The following is a 26,446-nucleotide window of genomic DNA, read 5'->3' as shown; positions in this document are numbered from 1 at the left end:
ATGCTTGATTTTATAAGTGAAAGTTTTATTATTATGGTTATGAGAGACCATTTGGTTACATATAAAATTTACAGATAGTTTCAGAATAGTCTAAAACTGAACAACACATAAAGAATGAAACATTAGTGGTTATGTTTCTCAACAGGGAACAGAGAGACACATGTACCACTGTTTCTCCACTCACTAAGCTTCTCCCTTGCAGGTGGAGGATGGGGGGAGGTTTGAACCCAGGTCCTTACACATGGTAGGTAACATGTGGGCTCAACCAGGTGTGCAACCACCCACCCCTGAAGATAGTATAATTTTATAATATCAATTAATGTTGTTATTTAAGGAGGCAGAAGTAGTGATAATTCTATATATCTTAAAAACTTCTACATTATTCCTGCGAATTTAGTCATCAAAATTCACTGTTGATATTATGCTATTACATTTATATTGGCCACATTTCTAAGGAAAGGAAAGGTAAGGTTACATAAGTGCTGCAGAGGAAAAACCTGAGGTTCATGAAAGTGAGATACACCACAGTTGGTCTGGATTAAAAAAAAAGATAGTATAATCTCCATTTAACAGATGCAATCTCTGAGAAGTTGGGAAATTGCACTGTCAGGAAGGGAAGTTGAAATCAAATTTTGTCAGATTCCAAAACTTTGTATGTTTGCTTTTATTTTTTAAGTATATTTAAAAATATTTATTTATTTATTCCCTTTTGTTGCCCTTGTTGTTTTATTGTTGTAGTTATTATTGTTGTTGTTGTTGATGTCATTGTTGTTGGATAGGACAGAGAAATGAAGAGAGAAGGGGAAGACAGAAGGGGGAGAGAAAGATAGACACCCGCAGACCTGCTTCACTGCCTGTGAAGTGACTCCCCTGCAGGTGGGGAGCCAGGGGGGCTCGAACTGGGATCCTTACACTGGTCCTTGTACTTTGAGCCACGTGCACTTAACTCAATGCACTACAGCTCGATTCCCACCTTGCATGTTTTCTTTTCTTTTTTTTTTTAAACAAATTATCTTTATTTATTTATTTGGATTGAGACAATCAGAAATCAAGAGGGAAGGGGGTGATAGAGAGGGAGAGAGACAGAGAGACACCTGCAGCCCTGCTTCACCACTTGTGAAGCTTTCCCCCTGCAGGTGGGGGCTGGGGGCTCGAACCCAGGTTCTTGCACACTGTTAACATGTGCGCTCAACCAGGTGCGCCACCACCTGGCCACTACGCCACCTCTTGGCCCCTGCGCCACCACCTGGCCCCGCATGTTTTCTATTGTGCCATGCTGCTTGCCTTACAGACCCTTTTTCCAAATTAGAGAGTTAAAGGGTTATCAGACATGATAGCACACATCTCTCTCAACCCTAAGAGAACTGTATTTTGTTGGATCATAAGGGTATGCTCCAAGTAGAGAAAGATTTTAAAAAATCTAAATTGTTGGCATAATTCTTACTTAACTCAAGGGTCCCATAAGAGAGGGGCAAGTCTTAAGGATATTAATCCTATTTCCTCCTTATGATCCTGCTCACCCAGCCACAGGGGAATCCAAAAGACTTCCCTCTCTTTACTCTTGGGTCTTCTGGACGCAGGCATTGCCAGAGGGGAATGTGCGCTTTGAATAAAATGATTCACTATAGAATGGAAATCATAGCACATACTTCTGTAGCTCAAATTTTGAAAATAAATCTGGTTAATGGCCAATGCTTCTGTGCCTTATTTCCCGTTTGTATGAAGCTGCACATTGTGAGTTATTTACTCCAGAGAGAGAGAGAGAGAGATTTTCTTTCCCATTGTTTGTTTTGCTTTTATGTTTGCTATTAAACTGCAGCAGATCAAACCATCAGCGGGCAGTAGTGGGAGTTCTTGCACTTTGAAAAGAATACCAAGCTTAGTAGAGCTTGGAAAAGTGTCCACGGAGTGTGCTCAGACTGTGAGCCCTTGTAGGGTAGTGCAGGCTCAACTTAATTATCCTTTTTTTTTTTTTCTGGAAGCATTCATTTTGGTCATTGTGGTGATGCCGTATTTAATCTGTTTCAACTTTAGTGAGATGGATAGCCTCTGATGTAGTGTTTTGCTCTCACGTTACCCACCCATTTGCAGACTGTTGTTGTTAACCCAGTTCTAAGCCACATGTATCAACTAGTTCTTTAAGCATAACTGTTATCTATAAAATCAAGCATAGTCAAACCTGCTTCTTCAAACCATTTGCTTATCATGTCCATTTAAAAAACTCATGTTCAACTTTGTTGCCTTTCTGCCTCAAACCTTCAGTCTCATCTAACAGTTAATCACCATTTAAATGCTGACAAAGGTCTTCTTCTTCTAAATATTTTTCATTTAGGAACTTGAAGACAAAACCTAAACACAAACATTGTAACTTTGGTTTCAAATACATTCTAACTTCCAAACAATATGAATGCACACATTTCTCCTGCCCCCAAAGCATTTTCCCAATCAGCTTTCTTAAAAAAAATCTAGGCATAGCTTTAACTATTTTCATCTCTAATGGAAACATGCATTATCTGATATGTCACTCCAATCCCCTTTATTTAGTAGGAAGAGAATTAATAAAATCCAACTGTTGCATATCTTCAAGGGGAAAAATACAGCCTTACTTTTCTTTGTCATACTGTTTTAAGAAAAATGTGAGAAGACAACCAAAGTATAATGACTCTCCTTCCTCTCTTTTCTCTGTCTTTTCAGGCACTTCCACAATTTACAGAATCTTAGCCTCGCTTATTGCAGAAATTTCACAGACAAAGGTTTACAGTACCTGAGTTTAGGGAATGGATGCCATAAACTCCTCTATCTGGACCTTTCTGGCTGCACCCAGGTTTGTCTGTTAGTCTTTTCTTCTGCAGTAGGAGAAAAGTCGTCCGGAGAACTAGCAAGATCCAGCCTTCATGTTATACTAATGCTGTGAATGGACTGCAGCACGGTTTTCAGAGGTTTTATATTACATGTCCACAGCTGCTTACACTTTCCCCAGGATCGCTACTATAGGCTCCTGGCTTCCTTCCATTCCAGTGTCATAACCACAAACAGAGTTTATTGGATGGTGAAATGAACCACTTCTGTGTAGATACTCTGAGCATAATTATAATAGCAGAGCCCAAATCTTGAAAATTTTAGAATTGCTACCAAGATACAAACAAAGGAAAGCCTTGTCGGGGGGAGAATTTGCAAAGAACTTCCTGAAAAGTAACTAGCAACCTCTTGGACTTCCAAAGAGTAAATTGCATTGAGTAAAATGATACCAGTGATAAATTTAAGAAAAAAAACAAAACAAGGGTTGCAACTAAAAAATGGATTCTATCCTGGGGTTAAATAAGATGAAGATTTGAGCTCTATTTGGGACTGTGTTTAAGTTTGAAAGAACACAAAGAAAGTTGGGCAGAAAATAGGGATGAGTTATAGAGGGTAGGGCATGGTGCTTTGGAGATAACTACTGCTTCAAAGATAGTTTCTTCAGCTCTTTTTGATAAAGTTATGATTTTTTAAAAACATCTTTCCTTCCATCTCTCCTATGCTTTGTTGATATTATTGTCATAGTGATATTATGATACTTGTTGATATTATTGTTTTATATTATATTATTTGTTGATATAATATTTGTTGATATTATTGTCATCATTTTACGAGAATAATAAAATAACATAGATGAAAACTGGCTGAAATATTAATGGCTACTATTTAAAGTTATTGTATGCCAAAGACCATGTTGAGTACTTTACACAAATCAGATTGACTTCTCATACAAATGTTATCTGGTCTGCATTCATTATGCCAATTCAGAAATGAAGCAACCAAGGCTCTTAAGGTTGCACAGCTGGTGAAAGCATTTGGTACCTGGAAAGTGAGAAACTGTTTTTTAAATAACATCCTAATACAGAGAATTTCGGAAAAAAGAAAGAAGGATCTGGAAGGTTTCCCCCAAAAGATAAAACTTCACATGTAGACATGTGAAGATAAAACATGGAGGTCAAAGTTCACATGCAGACATAAACTCTGCTTTCTCTGATGGGCATTTCCCTAGAAGAATTTTTTTTTTTTATCTTAAAAGTAAACTTCAGCCAAGTGGTGGTGAACCTGGTTGAGCACACATGTTACAATATGCAAGGACATAGGTTCGAGCCCCAGGTCCCCACCTGCAAGGGGAAAACTTCATGAGTGGTGAAGCAGTGCTGCAGGTATCTTTCTCTCTCCATCTCCCCCTATCTTCTCAATTCCTGGCTGTCTCTCTCCAATAAATAAAGATAATAAAAAAAATTTTTAAAAGTAAACTTCATTCTTTTGTGCCTTTAGGGCCTTTCTTATGAAACTTACTTTTTTGCCAAAGACATATTTTGGAAATGACATACCAGGGTAGCACTAGTCTCTCTTCCAAATTCGTGAATTAACAGAATTTTTTACTTAGAATTATTTAAAATAATTCTTTCAAATTATTTTATTTTATTTCATAAAGATAGAGAGAACTGAGAAGAGAGGGCTAGATAAAGAGGGAGAGAAACAGAGAGAAACCTGCAACACTGCTTTACTACCCAAGAAGCTCCCCCTTTACAAGTGAGTCTGGAGGGGGGGGGCTTGAACCTGGGTCTTTGTGCATGGTAACATGTGCAATCAACCAGGTATGCCTCTGCCCTGCCCTTTAGAATTCTTAGCTTCCAAGATCAGACGAGACTGGGCTTGTTCAGGCTGGTATGGCCGTAGACGCCCCTTAGAATTCTTATACCACTGACACTGAAGTCAACCCTGGGCCTGCTCCTTGGTGCCAAGGAAATCCAAACACTGTCATGCTAGTTTTGGGAAGAAGGGAACAACTCTGTTGTAACTGAAAGTGCAGCAGAGTCAAAAACATTGCTCAGAGCTACTTCCCTTTGTTCTAGAATATATTTATGCAGGTGGAAAGGAGCACAGAGCCTGCAAAACCAAGAGGCAGGTTCTGGTACAAACATAATTTGGACTTGAGGTCCACAGGTTATCTCTCTCCTGGATGATGACATATTTTCCATGAGTTTTCTCCTAAGACCAACTTTGTAATAGGTCTGGACTCTTCATTATTCTGGAAGACCAAGGCAAACAGGAATGAGTCACTCATTTTTTTTCTTTATTTTTTATCATTTATTTATTTTTGTGGTCTTTTTTTGTTTATTGAGAGATTACTGTTTTACAGTTGACAGTAAAATACAGTAGTTTGTATTGCAACATTTCTCAGTTTTCCACATAACAATCTAACTCCCTCTAGGTCCTCCTCTACCATCATGTTCCAGGACCTGAACCCTCTCTCCACAGCCCAGAGTCCTTTTTTTAAAAAAAATAATAATTTTTTCCTTTATTGGGGGATTAACATTTTACATTCAACACTAAGTAAAATAGTGTGTACATACATAACATTTCTCAGTTTTCCACATAATAATACAATCCTCACTAGGTCCTCTGTCATCCTTTTCTAGGGCCTGTACCCAAGAGGCCTTTACTTTGGTGCAATACACCAACTCCAGTCCAAGTTCTGCTCCATGTTTTCCCTTATGTCTTATTTTTCTATTTTATTTTATTTTATTTTATTTTATTTTATTTTAGTGCCTGCAAGGTTATTGCTGGGGCTCGGTGCCTGCACTATGAATCCACAGCAGCTCCTGGAGGCTATTTTTTTCCCTTTTGTTGCCATTGTTTACGGTTGTTGTTGTTATTATTGCTGTTGTTGTTGGATAGGACAGAGAGAAATTGAGAGATGAGGGGAGACAGAGAGGAAAAAAGATTATCAAGCGACCCCTCTTGCAGGTGGGGAGCTGGGGGCTCAAAATGGGATCCGTAACTTGGTCCTTGCACTTTATGCCATGTGTGCGTAGCCCACTGCGCTACCGCCCAACACCCCTGTTCTTATTTTCAACTTCTGTCTACAAGTGGGAGCATCCCATATTCATCTTTCTCTTTCTGGCTTATTTCAGTTAACCTGATTTCTCCAAGCTCCACCCAAGATGGAGGGAGGAGTTCACCATTTTTAATACCTGAAACACAGAGTTTTTAAAAATCCAAATTCAGTTTTACGGTATTAACTATTGCTTGTAAAAATAATCCCTGCAAGAAAAATATCAAGATGAGCATTTATTTGACCAAATTTATCAACCTAAGGCTACCTCATGCCTCCAAGGCCATGCTATTTGTTTATGTTGTACAGATACAAGCTTGTTAAACATTAATATCTACTATTAATATGTAATGTTAATATTTGTCATCACCCTATGACCAAGATAGCCTTAATGTTTCTTACAACTCAGTTAAATTTCATACAGCTTTCTTCCTGACAATAGGCTGTTGTTTAAGTTTCGGAGGCTCCAGCAGGCCGGGCTAGCATCGCGGCAGTAGACAGAGACAGTGACTCGTGGACACATGGATGGGCCAAGAAGCTGCAGTTTAATCTTTATTTATGAGCGGGCAAATCACCACACCATGTGCTTCCCAATCATTCTCCCTCTGCGGCTGCTGTTGGGACTCTAGACGTCCTTAGCATACGGGTCATGGAGAAAGAGGGGCACAAAACTAGCAAGGGCCAAACCATTTGTCTCAGAGGTAGGGGGAAGTGGGACAAACCAACACGAAGAATACCAACAATAAGCCTCTGACCTCCTTTCCTTATAGCATTTACTTTAGAATACTTGCTGTTAAAAAATTCTTTGGAGTTTCACAACTGGAATGTTTTCCTCAAGGACCCAGAGCCATCTTTTGAAATACAATCACTGAGAGAGATTGCACCAGTATTTCCCAGTCTCTAACTTTAATGTGGACATCAACTAGCAAACACAGGTGGCCTCGTCAACAAAGAAAAATATTTTTCAGACTTTGGAATAACTCAACATGTCTACATAGCCCATTGACCAACCATCCTTCTGAAAATAAGTCCTCTCATATTTTTCCACTAATTCATCCTAGTGCTCACTTCTCTCTCCCATGTGATTATCTTCCTTATTCTTCAGTTTCTACAAGGTGGTTATCACAGAAACTACATACATAAAACACATGCAGACATATATTGTAAATTTTCTTTTTTTTTCTTTTTTATTATTTATTCCCTTTTGTTGCCATTGTTTTATTGTTGTAGTTATTATTATTGTTGTTGTAGCCGTTGTTGGATAGGACAGAGAAATAGAGAGGAGGGGAGGGTAGAGAAGGGTAGAGAAAGATAGACAACTGTAGACCTGCTTCACCACCTGTGAAGCGACTCCCCTGCAGGAGGGGAGCCAGGGGGGCTCAAACCAGGATCTTTACACCAGTCCTTACTCTTTGCACCACCTGCGCTTAACCCGCAGCAGTACCACCAGACTCCCAGGATAAATTTTCTTAGACACAGTAAAGTTAAAATCAGAGGTTTCAGGGGGTCGGGCGGTGGCGCAGTGGGTTAAGCGCGTAAGGATCCGGGTTCGAGCCCCCGGCTCCCCACCTGCAGGGGAGTCGCTTCACAGGCGGTGAAGCAGGTCTGCAGGTGTCTATCTTTCTCTCCCCTTCTCTGTCTTCCCCTCCTCTCTCCATTTCTCTCTGTCCTATCCAACAACGAAATGCCTCAACAAGGGCAATAATAATAACCACAACGAAGCTACAACAAGGGCAACAAAAGGGGGAAAAAAAATGGCTTCCAGGAGCGGTGGATTCATGGTGCAGGCACCGAGCCCAGCAATAACCCTGGAGGAGGAAAAAAAAAAAAAATCAGATAACACTCTAGCCAGATAGTGTGCAAAATACAAAGTCATTGTTCAAATGTTGAGCCAACAATTAGAACTTTTCTGTTTGGGGACTGGGAATATAGCATAATGGCCATGCAAACTGCTTTCTTGCCTGAAGTTTTGGGGTCCCAGATTTAATCTCCAGCACCACCATAAGCCATCGCTGGCTGAGTAGTGCTCTGGTGTGTGTATCTTCTCTTTTTATCTCTTTCACTAAAATAAATCAATAAGTGAAAAAGTATGACTGAAAGTTTGCAGTGAAAAAAATGCAGTTTTTTGCACTAAAATCTAGATTTAAATTTTCTCTCCAACATATGTAACGTTTCTCAGTTTTCCACATAACAGTCTAGCCTCCCCAGTTCCTTCTCTCTCATCGTGTTCCAGGACCTGAACACTCCCCACCCCCACCCCAGAATCTTTTACTTTGGAGCCATACACCAACTCCAGCCCAACTTCTGCTTTGTATTTTCTCTTCTAAAATTTTCTCTTAAAGTTCACAAGAACAAGCAATGCTGGACCTGCAGTTCCATAAGGTAGTAATGAAGTGGAGCTTAGTTTGGGCTCACCCTTGCTCTATGCAATGTGCTCTCCTTATTTTGTTGCCCTCTTCTCAGCTCAGTAATGTCTACACTTACACTTAAACTGTTACACTTATTATTGCATGCCTTGATCTCAGTAAGTGTTTGGGTATGACCTAAATATATGAAGAATAGATTTCTTTTCCCCATTGTTCCTAAATTAGTCTCTGATCACAGAGAAGTTAGGATTTCTCATCACAATGCAAAAATGTTCAAACCTATTCCATTTATTTATTTAAAAAATTAATCAAAGGGCTGGGTCTAATGGCTTTGCAAATAGACCCTCATATCTGAGGTTCTGAGGTCCCTGGCAATCCCCAGCATGACCATGAGCCAGAATAAAGAATTGCTTCTCTCTCTCTAGTTAAATAAGTAAAGATTAAAAATGTATCAAAAATTTATGTCAGGCACTGGTGATTTTTCCATTTGCATCTGCGCTCCTTTAGGTTCAAGTGGAAGCAAAAAATAGACTTACTATGAGCCAGAGATGTTATAATGGCTGCTGTTATAGCTTCAGAAAGAATTGGTGAGACTTGCATGTAAATACTTCTCAGGCACTTATCAAATCCTTTGAGGATGTTCTGTCTCCCTCTCTCGATCTATATATTTTTACCCTTTCAGGCCTACTGGCATTAATGCTAATCTCTTTTAATAGGACAAACTGGTTTCAAAGATATAAATTTGGTGATTCACATATTTTTTTATATTCCCCTTTTGGGAACTAAAATATATTTTCTCATTTGGAACTTGCACTATGAAGTCCTTTGTCAGAATCTTAGACTCAGAAATAAAATGGTATTAGTAAAATGAAAAGATCTTAGAAGAAAAACTCAGCATTAAATGATTTTCACTAAATACAGTCACAGCTGCCCCAAAGAGGGAGATGTATTTATATAATACTGTAGAAGAATTTTAAATAATACTTGTTAGGAAAAATAAATAAATGGGTAGTGTAGAACTGCAAAGAAAAGTTGACACCAATTGCATATGTTTTAGAAATAGTCTGCATTCTCTTGGGATTGGATAAACAGCATAGGTGCATTAAGTAATGTGACTGATTTTATAATGAGTATACCATCTCTTGCACCTGAACCTGCTTGGCTTCATCTTTGATGTGGCTGAGTGATGCCTCTGCTCAGTTTCTCCTCCTCAACACGCTCTGTTCACACTTGTGCTCAACTCAGGTTTAGCAGCTTTAGGACTTCTTTCACCATTCTTTGCAGACCTCTAACTAAATACTTGCCACTTTAAATGTTTATTTTTTGCATTTAAAAATATCTTTGTGTTTCTTATTAAATATGAACAAATATTTTAAAAAATTTAATTGCTTAAAAATTTACCACCCAGAAATTTAAAAAATGACTAATAGTATTTTTGTATAAAGATTAGTTATCTATTTCTATGTATATCTATACTGCCTTTAAATTAAAATTATATAGTGCATGTTGTTGTTGCTGGGGCTTCACTGCTCTGAGATGAAATTAAGTATATATATATATATACACACACATATGGAAAGAGTGGGCGGAGGAGGAGGGGGAGGAGAGTGAGACACTAAGAGAGAGAGAGAAAGACACCACAGCACCAAAGTTCTCTCATCCCTCATGAGGTGGTTCCCCAGCTTGACATTGGATCACATACACTACAAAGCGCGTGCGTACACACACACACACACACACACACACACACACACACACACACACACACACACTATTAACAATATTCTAGAAAATAAACTTCATTGAATATTTTCTTGTCAGTTTCTTTTATAGTTGTCAATTTTTTCACAGTATGAAAATACTAGTGTTTAACCATTCATTGTTGGTATAAAGGGTTTTTTTTTCTTGTACTAACATATGAGGAAAATTCTTTTTTTAATATTTATTTATTCCCTTTTGTTGCCCTTGTTGTTTCTTTTTATTGTTTTAGTTACCCTTGTTGTTGTTGTTAGATAGGACAGAGAGAAATGGAGAGAGATGGGGAAGATAGAGAAGATAGATACCTGCAGACCTGCTTTACCACCTGCTTCATCCCCTGCAGGTGGGAAGCCTGGCGCTAAAACCGGGATTCTTAAGCTGGTCCTTGCACTTTGTGCCGCCTGCACTTAACCCGATGCCCTACTGCCTGACTCCCAGAAAATTCTTTTTTTTTTCTTGAGGGAGTTAATGTTTTACAGTGCAGTCATTGATATATGCATAAAAATGCATAAATGTCATTATGCACCAGGACCCAACAGTTCTTGTCCACCCCCTTTCTCTCCCTCTTTCCCTATAATTCATTGCTTAGATGAAGTACACCAGTACCAGTCCACATTTCATTCTGTGATCTACTTCCCTGTCCATATTTATATTTATCCTGCTTATAAATGAGATCATTTGGCATCTGCTCTTCTCGTTTAGGCTTATCCCATTTATCATGATGCCTTCTAGTTCCACTCAAGATGATGCAAAGGAAATTACTCTAGTATTTCATTATATATATATATATATATATATATATATATATCACAAATTTTTTTTAGCCACTCATTTGACATTGGACATATGACTATATTCAGGTTTTGGCTATTACAAATAGTGCTGCTGTGAACATGGGTATACATAGACCTCTTTTGATATGTGCTTTTGTTTCCTTTGGATGGAAAAATCCTTATGGTCATCCCTCTATATGTCTGTGCAATTTTTGGTATGAATTATTACAAGTAAAAGTGTCTGAGAAAAGAGTTATTTTAGGGATCAGAAAATAGCTCACCTATTTTATCATGTGTGCTACCGACGTTTTTGCTTAGCTCTAGGTTTGTACCAACACACTGTGTGTGTGTGTGTGTGTGTGTGTGTGTGTGTGTGTGTGTGTGTGTGAATGGATGGTGCAACGGTGCTGTGGTCTATCTTTCTTTATGTATTTGAGGTTGAAAAAAAAACTAAAATTATTGACATGGGAGCCCTGGAATTGTGCATATGTGAGGCCTAGGCATCACAAAAGTTATTTTTAGTCATATATCTTCCAAGAGGTCATCAATCTACAGTTACCATCAACATAAAATGTTTTAGCATCTTCATAAATATATCAAATATTTTGCCAATATGACATCTAACATAAAATTTTTTATTTTAACCCATTTTTTTTAACCTTCCTCCTACTTCCCCTTTTGTGTTTTAGAGATTTACTTATTTTCATGAGAGAAAAAGTGAGCGAGATCAGGACACTGTTCAGTTCTGGCATATAGTAATGCTGAGGATTAAATCTGGAACATCTGGGGCCTCGGGCATGTAATTTGGGTTTATTACTGCTACACTACTTCTCAGCCCCTCTATCATTTCCCGTAAAGTCAAATGATGCTCAGTGTCTGACACATGATACTTAACATTTGTTGAATGAAAGCATTCTTACTCTAATAGGCTATATCCTATCATGATACCTCATTATAGATACATATATATTGTACATACACATCAATGTATCTCATATATGTAATAGCACTTATACATGTCTATACATAGCATACAGGAATATATATATATATATATATATATATATATATATATATATATAATATGTTAACATTTGATAATTAGTCTTTCCAACCCAGATTTCTCTTTCAAATTTTGAAAGGTTGAATCTTTTGTGAATTTGTGTTTAAGATAACCCCTAGTGCCTCAGAATGTGACTTTATTTGGAAATAGGGTCACTGCTGATACAGCTAATTAAAATGAGATCACTAGGCCCCCATCCAGAATTACCAAAGTCCTTATAAAAAAAGAAAAAATTGGATACAGACACAGGCATATGGCAGGGCACTATGTAACTCTAAGATGATCAACTACAACCCAGGGAGAAAGGCCTGGATCTTACCCTTCCCTCATAGACCTCAGAAGGAACCAACTCTGCTGACACCTTCATCTTGGATTGTTAGTCTACAGAGTTGTCAGATGACATATGTCTGTTGTTTAAACCATCCAATGAATTAAAGCAGACCTACCAAATTAATGCCATCTTTGAATTCTCATACTCATATACTAAGCCACATATGCTATTAGAAAGTCCAAAAGTTCACTATTCCTTTAGACTCTGACCACTTTTCTTTTTAAAATGTATTTTTATTTATTTATTATTGAATAGAACCAGAAATTTAGAGGAGAGGGAGGAAACAGGGAGAGAGACAGAGATACATTTGTAGCCCTGCTTCACTACTCATGAAATGTTTCCTTTGCAGGTGGGGACCAGGGCCTTGAAGCTGGGTCCTTGTGCACTATAATGTGTGCGCTTAACTAGTTGTGCCACTACTTGCTCCCTCTTTTTTATTAGTGATTTAATAATTATTGACAAGATTGTGGTCTAAGAGGGTTACAGTTCCATACAATTTCTACCATCAGAGTTCCGTATCTCATCTTCTCCATTGGAAGCTTCCCTGTTTGTCTCTCTGGGAGTATGGACCAAAGATCTTTATGGGGTGCAGAAGGCAGAAGGTCTGGCTTCTATAATTTCTTCTCCTGCTGGACATGGGTGTTGACAGCTTGATTCATATCTCCAGCTTCTTTCTACCTTTCCCTAGTGGGATAGGACTCTGGAGAGGTGGGGCCCCAGGATATATTGGTGAGGTTGTTTGCCCAGGGAAGTCAGGTTGACATCATGGTAACATCTGCAACTTGGTGACTGAAAACTATTAAGATATAAAGCAGAACAAACTGTTTAATAATCAGGAGCCTAAACTAAAGGTAAGAATATAGCAGATGAAATTTGGGGCTTTCCTTTTGGAAGGAGCTAGGAAGTCTATTTCAAGTATATTCCAAGGGACCCATGACTTTACTGATTTTTGCCTGAGCCTGGCAGCTAACATGCAGGTGGGCTAAAGGTATTGTCAGGGAAGATGGTACTGGAGTTTAAAATAGGACTATAAAGCTATTTACCCTGAGAAATGTTATGCATGTGCAAACTATTGTATTTACTGTCGAATGTAAAACATTAATCCCACAATAAAGAAACTTTTTAAAAAGTCATTTTTCTGGTTACCAACTCTGCTCCAGCCATACTGGCTGCCATGTTCTTTCAACATACGAGTTCTCACCTTAAGGTTTTTTATTGGTAATTATCCCTGCCTAGGCTATTTTCTGCAGCTATCTGGCTGCCTTTCTCACTTCATTTCAGTCTTTTCACTAATATCCCTATGAAAATAAGTATGCACAGGAAGGTATCATTTGAAATGCTCCCAAAGACACCTGTATTACTTTATGTTACATTTCAGAGCTCTCTAAAATTGCTACTATTTCTTCAACATAGAAAATATGGGTAAGCTTAGGAATTATAATGATAACAAAAGATATCCTACTTGCACATAAGAAAGAGCCATCTGGGAGCTATGATTCCTCACTCCCCTCTCTTATATCCTCCATGCTATTTGTGTTAACCTCACAGACTGTTCTCCCTCTCTGTTTTTAAATTTTTATTAGTGATTTAATATTTGCAAAATCACATGTCAACAGGGTTATAAATCCATACCGTTCCCACTACCAGAGTTCTCAATCCCCAATCCCTTCATTGCAAGCCACAGCAGTTCCTAAGATTGCAGACATGGGCCAACTATCATCTCTACAGCCACCTGTCTTCATTTGTACATAACTGTTTCCTTTTTACTCCAGGTCCCTTCCTCTCTTCCCCTCCAAGACACACATAACTCTGGTACAACATCCAAATGTCCCTCCCTTTCTCCTCCTTTCTCTGCATCCTGATGTAGCTACAATTTTTTTTTTTACCCTGTGAAGTACATAACTTTTTTTTTTTAAGTTTTTCAAATAATAATCTAGAGGTTATGAGCCTGGTATTTAGAAGTGGATGAATCCAGGTTCTACTTTTGCCCAGACATTTTCTGTGTAATCCTAAGTAAGTGTCCCTATTTTCTTTTTTTCTTTTTAAATTTTATTTATTTGTTTGTTTATTTATTTATTTATTTAACCAGAGCATTGTTCAGCTCTGGCTTATGGTGGTGCGGGGGATTGAACCTGGGACTTTGTAGTCTAAAGCATGAGAGTCTGTTTGCATAACCATTATGCTATCTACCCTCAGCTCAAGTGTCCCTATTTTCCTTTATACAATGTTATCAGAGCAGACTTAAGTTTTCAGGAACTCTGTAATACTGTTACTGAACACAGTCAGTTTAAAAATTAAATCATGTAAATTTAAGTAAGTATGTTAAAAAAGTTACTCAAACATATCACTTCTAAATTATGTTACTGCATATTTCACTATCTATGCTCTTGAGGATGTGCATCTTGTTGTATCTGTATGATGAAAATGTTCCATAATGAAACATGAAAATAGGAACACTGACTTAGGATAACACAGAAAATGTCTGGGCCAAGAATAGAACCACTTCTAAATACCAGGCTCATAACCTCTATATTATTATTTAAAAAGCTAAAAAAATGTTATATACTTCACAGGGTAAAAAAATTGTTGCATTTTCTATTTAAAAATATATTCTGTGGTCTTAAGTGCCATTGATAGGGAGTAGCACATCTCAGAGTCATCATGAGTCATAAAAAAATGTTAGAATTCATCTTTTTCTAGGTTAGTTCTTATATCCAAGTTTCTTTATTCATTAAGGGGATGCTTTGTTTACTTTCTGAACCACACTTCAACCTGTGTTGGAAAAAGATTGAATTAATGAAAACCATTCTACTTTTTTCTTTTAAAAATATTTTATTGATTTTAATAAGTGAGGTACAGGGAAAATGACACAGAGGTAAACACTAGAGCACTCTTCAGCTCTAGCTTATGGTGGTACTGGGGATTGAACCTAGGAGCTTGGAGGTTCAGGCATGAAAGTCTTTTTTGCATAGCCAATATGCTGTTTCCCCAGCTCTTCTATTTTTCTTATAGATAGGGCCCACATAGATATATATGATTGTTACAATTATTAGGTTGAATATAACTTTATACTAGCAATAATAAAAGATAAAGTAAACACCTGTTGTTTAGCTTCCATAGTTTAATGTATTCTCTTTGAAGGCAAAATGTATAAGAATTTTTATTACATTAACTTGTTAGAAAGATAAAACAACTGGCAATAATTTTTGGTCCTGAAATATCAGATGACAATGATGAGTCTCTGGGGGACTAAGATCATATTTCCCACTTTTAAAAAATTATTGGAAAAAAATTAATGTCTCTTGAAGAGTCATACTTGTTTAAGTTTTTCTCAGTTTTTTATCATAGGAAGTGACTTAGACGGAACATTTTTTTTGGGGGGGGGAAATTGATGTTTTATATTCGACAGTAAATACAATAGTTTGTACATGCATAACATTTCCCAGTTTTCCATATAACAATATAACCCCCACTAGGTCCTCTGTCATCCTTTTTGGAAATGTATTCTCCCCCCACACCAACCCCAGAGTCTTTTACTTTGGTGCAATATGACAATTCTAGTTCAGATTCTACTTGTGTTTTCTCTTCTGATATTGTTTTTTAACTTCTGCCTGAAAGTGAGATCATCCCCTATTCATCCTTCTGTTTTTGACTTACTTCACTTAACACGATTTTTTTCAAGCTCCATCCAAGATCACCTGAAAATGGTGAAGTCACCATTTTTTATAGCTGAGTAGTATTCCATTGTGTATCTATACCACAACTTGCTCAGCCACTCATCTGTTGTTGGACACCTGGGCTGCTTCCAGGTTTTGGCTATTACAAATTGTGCTACTAAGAACATATGTGTACACAGATGTTTTTGGATGGGTGTGTTCGGTTCCTTAGGATATACCCCCAGGACAGGAATTGCAAGATCACAGTGTAGGCCCATTTCTGGTCTTCTGAGAGTTCTCCAGACTGTTCTCCACAGAGGTTGGACCAATTGATATTCCCACTAGCAGTGTAGGAGGCTTCCTTTGACCCCAAACCCTCTCCAGCATTTGCTGCTGCTACCTTTTCTGATGTATGACATTCTCACAGGAGTGAAGCTGTATCTCATTGTTGTCTTTATTTGCATTTCTCTGATAGTCAAAGACTTGGAGCATTTTTTCATGTGTTTCTCGGCCTTTAGGATTCTTCTGTGGTGAATATTCTGTCCATGTCCTCTCCCCATTTTTAGATGGTGTTATTTGTTTTCTTGTGGTTGAGTTTGGCAACTCTATATATTTTGGTTATTAACCTCTTGTCTAATGTATAGCAAGTAAAGATCTTCTCCCATTCTGTGAGTGGTCTGTTGGTTTGGGTTATAGTTTCTTTAGCTGTGCAGAAGCTTTTTAATTTAATGTAGTCCCATAGGTTTATGCTTGCCTTAGTCTTCTTTGTAATTGGTTTCGTTTCATTGAAGATGTCTTTAAAATTTATGCAGAAAAGAGTTCTGCCAATATTTTCCTCTAAGTGTCTGATAGTTTCTGGTGTAACATCTAACTCCCTGATCCACTTGGAATGCACCTTTGTATTTGGTGTAATATAGTGGTTCAGTTTCATTCTTCTGCATGTTTCAACCCATTGTTTCCAACACCATTTGTTGAAGAGACCCTGCTTTCCCCATTTAATAGTCTGAGAACCTTTGTCAAAGATTATATGTCCATAGGTGTAGGGGCTTACTTTTGGGCCCTCAATTTTATTCCACTGGACAGTGTGTCTATTCATGTTCCAGTACCAAGCAGTTTTGATGACAATGGCCCTATAATACAATTTGAGATCTGGGAGTGTGATGCCTCTGGTTCTGTTCTTCTCAAGATTGTTTTGGCAATTCTAGGTCTTTTCTGGTTCCAGATAAACATTTGTAGCATTTCCTAAAAATGTGGTTGGGATTTTGATGGGGATAGCATTAAATTTGTAGATGGCTCTGGGTAGTATATTCATTTTGAAGATGTTAATTCCTCCAACCCATGAACATGGAATATCTTTCCACTTCTTTGTGTCTTTTTGAATTTCCTTGAGTAGTGACTCATAATTTTCAGTATACAAGTCTTTCACTTCTTTGGTTAGGTTTACTCCTAGATAGTTTATTGTTTTTGTTGCTATAGTAAAAGGAATTGATTTCTGGATTTCAACTTTTTCTACCTTAGTGTTTGCATAGAGGAATGCCGCTGACTTTTGAATGTTAATGTTGTAGCCTGACACCTTACTGTATTGCCTTGATGATTTCCAAAAGCTTTTTTCTGGATTCCTTAGGTTTTTCTATATAAACTGTTATGTCACCTGAAAATAGGGAGAGTTTGACTTCTTCTCTTCCAATCTGTATCCCTTTAATTCCTTGCTCCTGCCTGATTGCTATGGCAAGAACTTCCAACACTATGTTGAGTAGTAATGGTGATAGTGGGCATCCTTGTCTAGTACCTGAGCTGAAGGGAAATGCTTCCAGTTTTTCACCATTGAGTATGATGTTGGCTGTAGGTTTGCTATATATAGACTCCACTATCTTGAGAAATTTTCCATCTATTCCCATTTTTGTAGTGTTTTGATCATAAACTGATGCTGTATTTTGTCAAAAGGGCTTTCTCTGCATTTATTGATATAACCATGGTCTTGCTTTTATTGATGTGGTTTTTGGTCTTGCTTTTATTGATGTGGTGGATCACGTTGACTGATTTACGTATATTAAACCAAACTTGCATGCCTGGGATAAACCCCACTTGGTCATGATGAACAATCTTTTTAATAGACTGCTGTATCCGGTTAGCCAGAATTTTGTTCAATATTTTCCCATCTATGTTAATCAGAGATATTGGTCTGTAGTTTTCTTTTTTGGTTGTGTCCCTGTCTGCTTTTGGTCTCAGAGTGATGTTGGTGTCATAGAAGCTGGCAGGGAGTATTCCAGTGTTTTCAATCTTCTGGAAACTTTTAAAAGTAGAGGTATTAGTTCTTCTTTGAAGGTTTTTTAGAATTCATTTGTAAGACCATCTGGTCCAGGACTTTTATTTTTGGGATTGTTTTTGATAACTGTTTCAATTTCATTAGCTGTGATGGCATGTTCATGTTATCTAGTTCCTCTTTACTTAATTTTGGAAGTTGGTATGTATCTAGGAAATCATTCATTTCTTCCAGGTTCCCTAACTTGGTGGCATAAAGTTGTTCATAAAAGTCTCGCATGATATGCTGAATTTCTGTGGTGTCTGTTGCGATATCTCCTTTTTCATTTATTATTTGATTTATTTGGGTCTTCTCCCTTTTTTGTTTTGTGAGTCTGGCTAAAGGTTTGTCTATTTTGTTCACTCTTTTGAAGAACCAACATTTACTTTCGTTGATCTTTTGTATGCTTTTCTTATTTTCAATGTTAATTGATTTCTGCCCTAATTTTAGTTATTTCTTTCCTTCTGGTTGCTTTAGGGGTCCTTTGTTCTTATTCTAGGTATTTAGAATGTGAAATCAGGCTGTTTATTTGTGCTTTTTCTTGTTTCCTAATATGTGCTTGTATGGCTATGAACTTCCCTCTCAGTACTTCCTTAGCTGTGTCCCAAATATTTTGATAGCTTATGTCTTCATTTTCACTGAACTCTTGAAACATTTTGATTTCTTTGTTTATTTCCTCTTTGACCTAGTAGTTGTTAAGTAGTGTACTGTTGAGCTTCCACATTGTGGGACAATTACTAATCTTGTATTGATTGTTAAATGTTAGTTTAATTCCACTGTGGTCTGAGAAGATCCCTGGATGACTTCAATGCTCTTGAATTTACTGATGATGTCTTTGTGGCCTAACATATGGTCTATCCTTGAGAATGACCCAGGTGGACTTGAGTAGAATGTGTATTTCAGTTTCTTGAGATGAATGACTCTGAAAATGTCCAATAGTTCTAGTTTATCTCTCTCCTCATTTAGCTCCCTCATGTCTTTATTGATTTTTCTGCCTGGATGATCTGTCACATTGAGAGAGTGGGGTGTTGAAGTCCCCTATTATGACTGTGTTGCTGTTAATATATTGCTGTAGCTCTTTCAGTAAATGTTTGATGTATTTAGATGGCTTCTCATTGGATGTATAGATGTTATTAATTGTTACAATTCTCTTGATTGAATCATCAAGTGAGCATTAAGTAGTGTCCTTACCTATCTTTAAATTTTATTTATTTTAAAGTCTATTGTGTCAGATATGAGAATAGCTGTTCCTGCCCTTTTTTGTGGGCCATTGGCTTGTATGATAGTTTTCCATCCTTTCACTTTGAGTCTGTGTTTGTCTTGTTGACTTAGGTTGGTTTCCTGTACACAGCATATTGTTGGTTATGTTTCTGTTCCATCTTCCTACCCTGTGCCTTTTCATACATGAATTCAGGCCATTGACATTTATTGATATCAAAGACTGAAGATTTTAACGCCATTCTTGTAGAGTTTTAGAGTGTTCTAATATATGGGCTATTATTGTGGTCTGACTGTTTATAGAAGACTTTTCAGAACTTCTTTCAGGGCAGACTTAGTGATAGTTGATTCTTTCAACTGTTGCTTGTCTGAGAAGGTTTTGATGCCTCCATCTTGTCTGAATGACAGTCTAGCAGGATACAGTAATCTTGGTTGAAAGCCAACAGATATCTTGCCATTCTCTTCAACAGATGTCTTGCCATTCTCTTCTGGCCTTTAGTGTTTAGTGTTTGTATGGAGAAGTCTGCTGCTAACCTTATGGGCTTTCCTCTGTAGGTGACTCTTTGTTTTTCTCTTGCGGCCTTCCGGATCTTTTCTTTATCCTTATTCCTTTCCATTCTAAATATGATGTGTCTTGGTGTCTTTAAGTCTGGGTAAATTCTGTTTGGCATCCTCTGGGCTTCTTGAACCTTTATGTCTTTTATGCTATTGAGACTAAAGAAGTTCTCAGCTATTATGTCCTGAAGAATGCTTTCTTCTCCTCGCCCTCTTTCTTCCTCTGGTAAGCCAATAATGCGTATATTATTTCTTTTGAAGTCATCCCACAGGTCTCTGTTGTTGTTTTCAGAATATTTTAATCTCTTTTTGAGCTCTCTTACTTCTTTTTTGATTGTCTCTAATTCGTTCTTGGTCTTGCTAACTCTGTCTTTAGCCTCATTGATTCTAGTCTCTCTCCCCTCTACTGTTTTCTGGAGTTCATCTGTTTTGTGACCCTGTTCTGGAAGGCAGCTATGCTCACCACTATACCACCAATGTGTGACCCTGTTCTGATACTGTTTTAGCTTGTTCATCTAGTTGTGTTCTTAGCTCAGCTATTTCAGCTTTCAGCTCTCTAATAACCTTGAAATAATTAGTGTTTTCTTCCAGAGTTTCATTTGTTGTTTCTGCATTTATGATGACAATTCTTTCAAACTTTTTACTCACTCCTGTGATTATTTACTTAACTAGTGTTTGGATGTTGACCTCATTATTTTGTGCTTCACCCTTCGGGGGACTTTTAGCTAGACTCTTGTCCTGGTTCATTTCTCTAATATTTCTTCTTGTTGGTTTAACCACTTTATATAGTATGTTATGAGGTTCCTCTCTCAGTACTTTTCAAATTATTCATCACTTTTGCCTGGATTGACTTATGTCTAAGTAAGGTAATTAAAGGTTTTTTTTTTTTTCTTCCCTGTATGCTATGGGAGCCTGAGGCATTTAAAACTATAAGTAGCCTTCTTAGCTTAATCATTGACTCCTGTCCAAGAGATAAAGCAGGGTGGTGCAGAGATAATCCAGTGGTTATGCAAAGAGACTCTCACAGCTCCACTGCTAGGCCAACAAGGTATAGATCTTCTCCTGAGTTTCCTGGTTAGTTCTCTGTCCCTTGGTGTCAGCACAGGGCCTCCCTGATGATGCTCCAGATTTTGAAGGCAGCAGCAACTGAGACCTCCAGTTTAACCCAGTGAGTTCTAGGGGAGTCCTCTCCTCCCCTCAGTCATCCCCGTGTTGTTCAAACAGACTGGAGGTGGCATCTTAACTGGCAAACTGCCGAACAGTTACCAGTCACTCAATCTCTCCCTAGGCTCCTCTCCGTCCACAAACCACTCATGTTTGCACTCACTGGCAATCTGGTGGGTTCCCGAAGTCATTCCAGTGTGGTCCCAAGTGGACGCCCCTGGTATTCCCAGTTGATCCGGGAAGGCAAAGGAGAGGAGAGAAACACAGCCGTGCCTCCGAAGTCTCTACACAGAACTTAATGATCTCTTCCTAACACTCTTCTTAGGTCTGTGGGCCTGAATGAAGTGTGTCATTAGAACTGTAGCTGTCAAGTCACCGGCTGTAGTACTGAGAGTCATTGTGCTATAAGAAGGAAGTATGGTTATTATTCTTTTTGTTCAGAAGGAGATAAAACTGCATTGCAAGTATGGGGGAAGCTCTGGGTGAGGAAAAGAATGAGATAGTGTACTCTAGAAAAGAATGTCAATATTTCAGAAGAGTCAGCTGTTTCTGCAGAGCACAGCTCTGAGTCACTGTGCAGTGAGCACACACAAAGTTGGAAGCATGCTTGCCTTCCTGGCAGCTGTATGCTTCACTAATATTGTGCTCTAATATCTCACTCACACTGGACAAATGAAACATTTTCTAAAATGTTTTGTTGTCCAACATTTTTTAGGTAAGTGTGGCAATTTTTAACCAATGGCTACATTGACTACCCCCTAAATTACTAAAATTAATTTGCATACTATAAACTGTTCAACAACTCAGCGGTCTATTTCCAGACCGTTGTTGCATCACACCCTTTGGATCCACTAGTGTGTTATACTATTGAGGACATGATGGAAAAGTGTTTTCTGTGTTTCTTGGCAAAGGTGTTAGACTTGTGCATAGAGAACTATCACACAAAGCAGAAGATGCAAAATGCAATGTGAAGGTTGATGTTCTGATATCCTAAAATGTCAAGGAAGGAACTCTGAGGTAAGAAGGGAGGGCTGTACTAAGGAGAAGTTAGTTAATTAATACAGAGGTAGATTGGTCATGAAGAACGTATAGACTGGCAATTACAAAATCATCCAAACAGAGAGGCTACAAAGACCTCAAAAGGTACAAGAAGCAGGTTTGTCTTTTCCTACAGAGGACACAGATTCAAAAGCCCATTAAAACCTCTTAGCCCAGGAGTTGGAAAGTGTTACTATCAAAGATGCTTGTGGCACACTTGATTAACATAAATCATGACATTCCATAATGTCTGGGGGAAAATCTTTGTTTTATTTTCTACAATGACTCATTCTGCTTGCCAAGACAGGCTTCTCTGAGGTCACATAGAGGTCATGAAAGATATATGGATATGACTAAAGTTATCACATTTCCCATTAGTCATTGGTTAAATTGCTAAGATGAGAGAAACAGCTGGAAACTATATAGGAACACAACTTGGGTTATGTCTAGCAAAAGATGGATATTTCTAGCTGCTATCAAGAATTTGGTCCTATATAAATGATTCATAGACAATATGAGGAAAGAATAGAAAGTAGGAGCTTTGTAAGATATTATTCTCACTAAAATAAGTCTCTTCCTTCTCCTCACCATGTTGGAACAGCAATGAGAGATTGAAATACTCCATGATGCTCAGTACTTTGGTCTATTTTGTGTGGCTTACTGAAAAGTCATTTCCTTTACAGACAGCTCTGTCCTTCCTTGCTGAGGGCAGCGGCAACTGAGAAAATGTTTTCTGTTATAACCATTTTTTTTTTCTGCTTCCATCAGTAACTTCTGTGGGGCTGGAATACCACCAGTGTGGCTAACTCTAAACTGATAGGTCCTTAACCAGCAAAAACCATAGTGGCAGAGCTGTAGATGGTGTTGAACTTAAAGCCAAAATAACATCACAACCCAATAAAGAGACAGCAGTTCTCACGTTTATAAAAATAACCATGCAGAAAGTGCACCACATATATTAGCTGGTATTTTAACAGGGTAAAATATTTTTTGTTTTTTCCTTAGAGAAGAACTCAAGCTTATAAACCCATTATTTCAGTGGAAAGAAAAGACAACAAATAGTTGGTTGGCCTAAAAGATTCTTGCAGGAATATCTGAGTCATAAAAAATTAGACAAGTATCATTTTGGATATTCTAATATAAACTGTGCAAAGAACTAAGCATTTTATGCCAGGACAAAACTAAAAGGTTGTTCTCAGCAGTCTCTTCCTCCTTCCAGTTTTTTTTTCCTTTCTGGTAATCTTATTGGTTGATATTTAAATTTCTGGCTGCATTGCCAGGAGTCACTCAGCTGTGGCTGTTTATTGCTATCATTTTTTCCCCTTTGCATAGTTTTTTTTTTTTTAAATTGAGGCTGAGAAAGAGAGAGGCAGAGGGAGAGAATGAAAGAGACCACATCACTGAAGTTTCCTTTAATGTAGTGGAGGCCAGGCTTAAACCTAAGTCACACACATGGCAAAGCAGCTCACTATCCTAGTGAGCTATTTTTCTGGGCTTTTCCTTGGAAAACCTTTGGAAATCAGGAATGTAATAATTCATTTTTTTATTTTTAAATTTCTTTTTTTAAAAGTTCTTTATTGGGGAATTAATGTTTTACATTCAACAGTAAATACAATAGTTTGTACATGCATAACAAGGAGTGTAATAATTCTAAGGTAGTCAAAGGAAAAAAGTTACTGTTTAGAGCAAGATACTATTGGAAAAACTAGAGCTAGACTAATGGATTGTCAGGACCTAAGATAAAGTGGTAGAAACTTAAAAATGTTATCAAAAACAACTCTTCAGATCTCAAGGGTTATGTTTTATTCTGGGAAGTGGTGGTTTCTAGTCTTGGCTCTGCCAACAACTGTGCAATTCAGGACTCTCTATTCATTCATCTCTTAAGGAGTGCTCACTCTGATTGACGCTGTGATCAGCCCTGCTGATGTACAGCCAAGGAAAGATAAGAAGCTTGTGTTTAAAGCACACAACTTTGATTACCATTTCTTTTTAATGTAAAGAGAGAACTACAATATTCTCTCAAGGTTTTATAACTCTAGTTCTTCAACCTTTATTTTATTTCTGTTTCTGTTTTTAGAAACAGAGATAGCAGCACACACACACACACACACACACACACACACACACACACACACACACACACACACGAGCGTGCGCACGTGCATGTGCATGGTCACCATGCAAAAACTTCAATGTGGTGAGGGCTAGGTTTGAACCTGAGTCACACACAGCAAAGCAGTGCATTATCCAAGTGAGCTATTTCACTGGCCCAAATCTTTGTTTTTGGTGTGGGAATACACTAGGCCTAGAAGAACAGTAGTAATAGGGAAATTGATGCCCAACACTATACTGTACTAACTAATCACTTTTATATACATTACTTTATTTTGTCTTCTTAAGAATATACTAAATATTATACCCACTTTACTTATGAGAAAACTGAGACACAGAGGTTGCATTATATTTTTTTATAAGAGGCAGAAGCAGACTCAAACCTAATTCTGCTGACTCTAAACCTAGCAATCTTCTCTTCTGTTACTCAGATTTTTTATGTTTATTAATCTTCCCTGGAATTTTCTTGGAGAAGCTGAATGAAAACAACCACTCTTGAGTCCATGGAAGTTTAATTCAAAATATCTTATTTTTTCCTTAAAAGTTTTCTGTTATTTTTCCCTCCATTCTTACTAAGCTTTTCTCATTCATCCCAAGGATGATCTTAGTGAACTATGACTTTACTTCTGCTTCTGCTTTACCTTCAACTTGGAACCATTTTCATTATTATCTATAGCCAACTTCTGTGCTCTTTCCCAGTCTTTGTTTTGCTCCTTTATTCAATTCATTCAGCCTATAATAGTTATCTAACATAGTAAGAAATATACGATCATCTTTTGGTTGGGTGGATAACTAAGACATGCATAGATTACTGGCAGAAGTAGTTATACAATTGAAAGAAAAAGAAAAAGGAAATTAGTGAAATAAATTGGAGTCATTGGAGCTAGAGAAATCAACAAGGCTTGATTTGATGAAAAGAGAAAGAAAAATTGGAGGTATAATAAGCTCAAAGCAGAGAGATCTACCCACTCCTGGGACTGAGAATGTTTCTGGCTGAAGATGCTAGACTCAAAAAATATTAAAATACTTATTTTATTGTTTTCATTTTGTTCCCTGTGTTTTTATTAGTGGTTTGATAATAATTTACATGATTATAAGGTTATAGGGGTATGCTTCCATTCCACACCCACCAGCAAAGTTCTGACCCCTGCACCCCCCCACAACCCCTATCTCTCCAAAGATAAACACCACAGTTCTCAGAGATAGTTTGGCTTTATTTTTCTTTTTGCAAGTTCATGTGCTTCTATTATCTATAGTCTATGTATGAGCAGAACCACCTGGACGTTGTACTTCATTTCCTGACTTATGAAGCAGCTAGGCTTAAGGGACTCTCAAAGCCAGCAAGGAACATTTGGACTGCATGTTACTAGTGAAAAATGTTCATCAGAAAGAGTACTGGATTGGGAATTTCAACACTTGAACTCTTTCTCTATCAATTTGTAGATAGTGGAGTAAAGCGCTTAAACCTCTTTCTTTATCTCTTGGTAACTACTTCAATTTGTAGTGAATAGTTTGTCACTTCAGTTGTTTTACATCTAGATACATTGTTGTATGTCATTATGAGTAAGGAGTTAGTTGCAGGTCTAGGCAGTGGCGTAACTGGCTGAGCACACATGTTAAAGTGTACAAGGACCCGGGTTCAAGTCCCCGGTTCCCACCTGCAGGGGGAAAGCTTCACAAGAGGTGAAGCAGGGCTACAGGTGTCTCTCTGTCTCTCTTCCTCTCTATCCTCCCCCTTTCTCTTAATTTCAGGCTGTCTCTATCTAATAAATAAATAAATAAATAAATAAATAAATAAAGATAATAATAAAGTAGTCAGTTGTGAGCTGAGACCATTCATAATGGATTAACTACATGCACTCTGTGAGAACTCAGTGCTGAAAAACATGGCTTCTCATAAAGCTATACAAGATAAATAATAACATTCAAGCTAAACATTCAAGCTAGCATATATCCATTACAAATAACATATAACCCATATCAATTTAGTAATTTAATTTTAAGGAACTGAATCACCTTAATTAAATATTTGGGATTTAAGTAAGTTACTTCAGTTCCTTAAAGTAATTTCCTTAAAGTGAAAGTGCACAATACTCTGCAGTGACTCAACAAGTGCAGAAAGCAAGTAGAAGGCTTCCAGAGGGATAAAGAATAGGAAAGCTATCAGGGGAGGGGATGGGATATAGAGATCTGGTGGTGGGAATTGTGTAGAGTTGTACCCCTCCTATCCTATGGTTTTGTTAATGTCTC

The 26,446-nt window shown here is 37.7% G+C and overlaps 2 protein-coding genes across 6 annotated transcripts in view; one reads left to right on the top strand and one right to left on the bottom strand.

Moving 5' to 3' along the window:
• LRRC17 (leucine rich repeat containing 17) overlaps nt 1-2,920 on the bottom strand; it is a 45,888-nt gene extending 42,968 nt beyond the window's left edge. For both annotated transcript variants that reach the window (XM_007530806.2, XM_060196363.1), the window contains exon 1: nt 2,765-2,920. The gene's annotated coding sequence lies outside the window, so the exon portion shown is untranslated. The remainder of the gene's footprint in view (nt 1-2,764) is intronic.
• FBXL13 (F-box and leucine rich repeat protein 13) overlaps nt 1-26,446 on the top strand; it is a 329,012-nt gene that overhangs the window by 212,248 nt on the left and 90,318 nt on the right. For all 4 annotated transcript variants that reach the window (XM_060196358.1, XM_060196360.1, XM_060196359.1 and 1 more), the window contains one exon: nt 2,695-2,824. In XM_060196358.1, coding sequence (XP_060052341.1) covers nt 2,695-2,824 — 130 coding nt within the window. The remainder of the gene's footprint in view (nt 1-2,694; nt 2,825-26,446) is intronic.

The sequence above is a fragment of the Erinaceus europaeus genome, chromosome 8 (genome assembly GCF_950295315.1).
Source record: "Erinaceus europaeus chromosome 8, mEriEur2.1, whole genome shotgun sequence".
NCBI lineage: Eukaryota > Metazoa > Chordata > Mammalia > Eulipotyphla > Erinaceidae > Erinaceus > Erinaceus europaeus.
The sequence above is the reverse complement of the archived record's forward strand: the minus strand, read 5'-3'. Positions and strand labels throughout refer to the sequence as shown.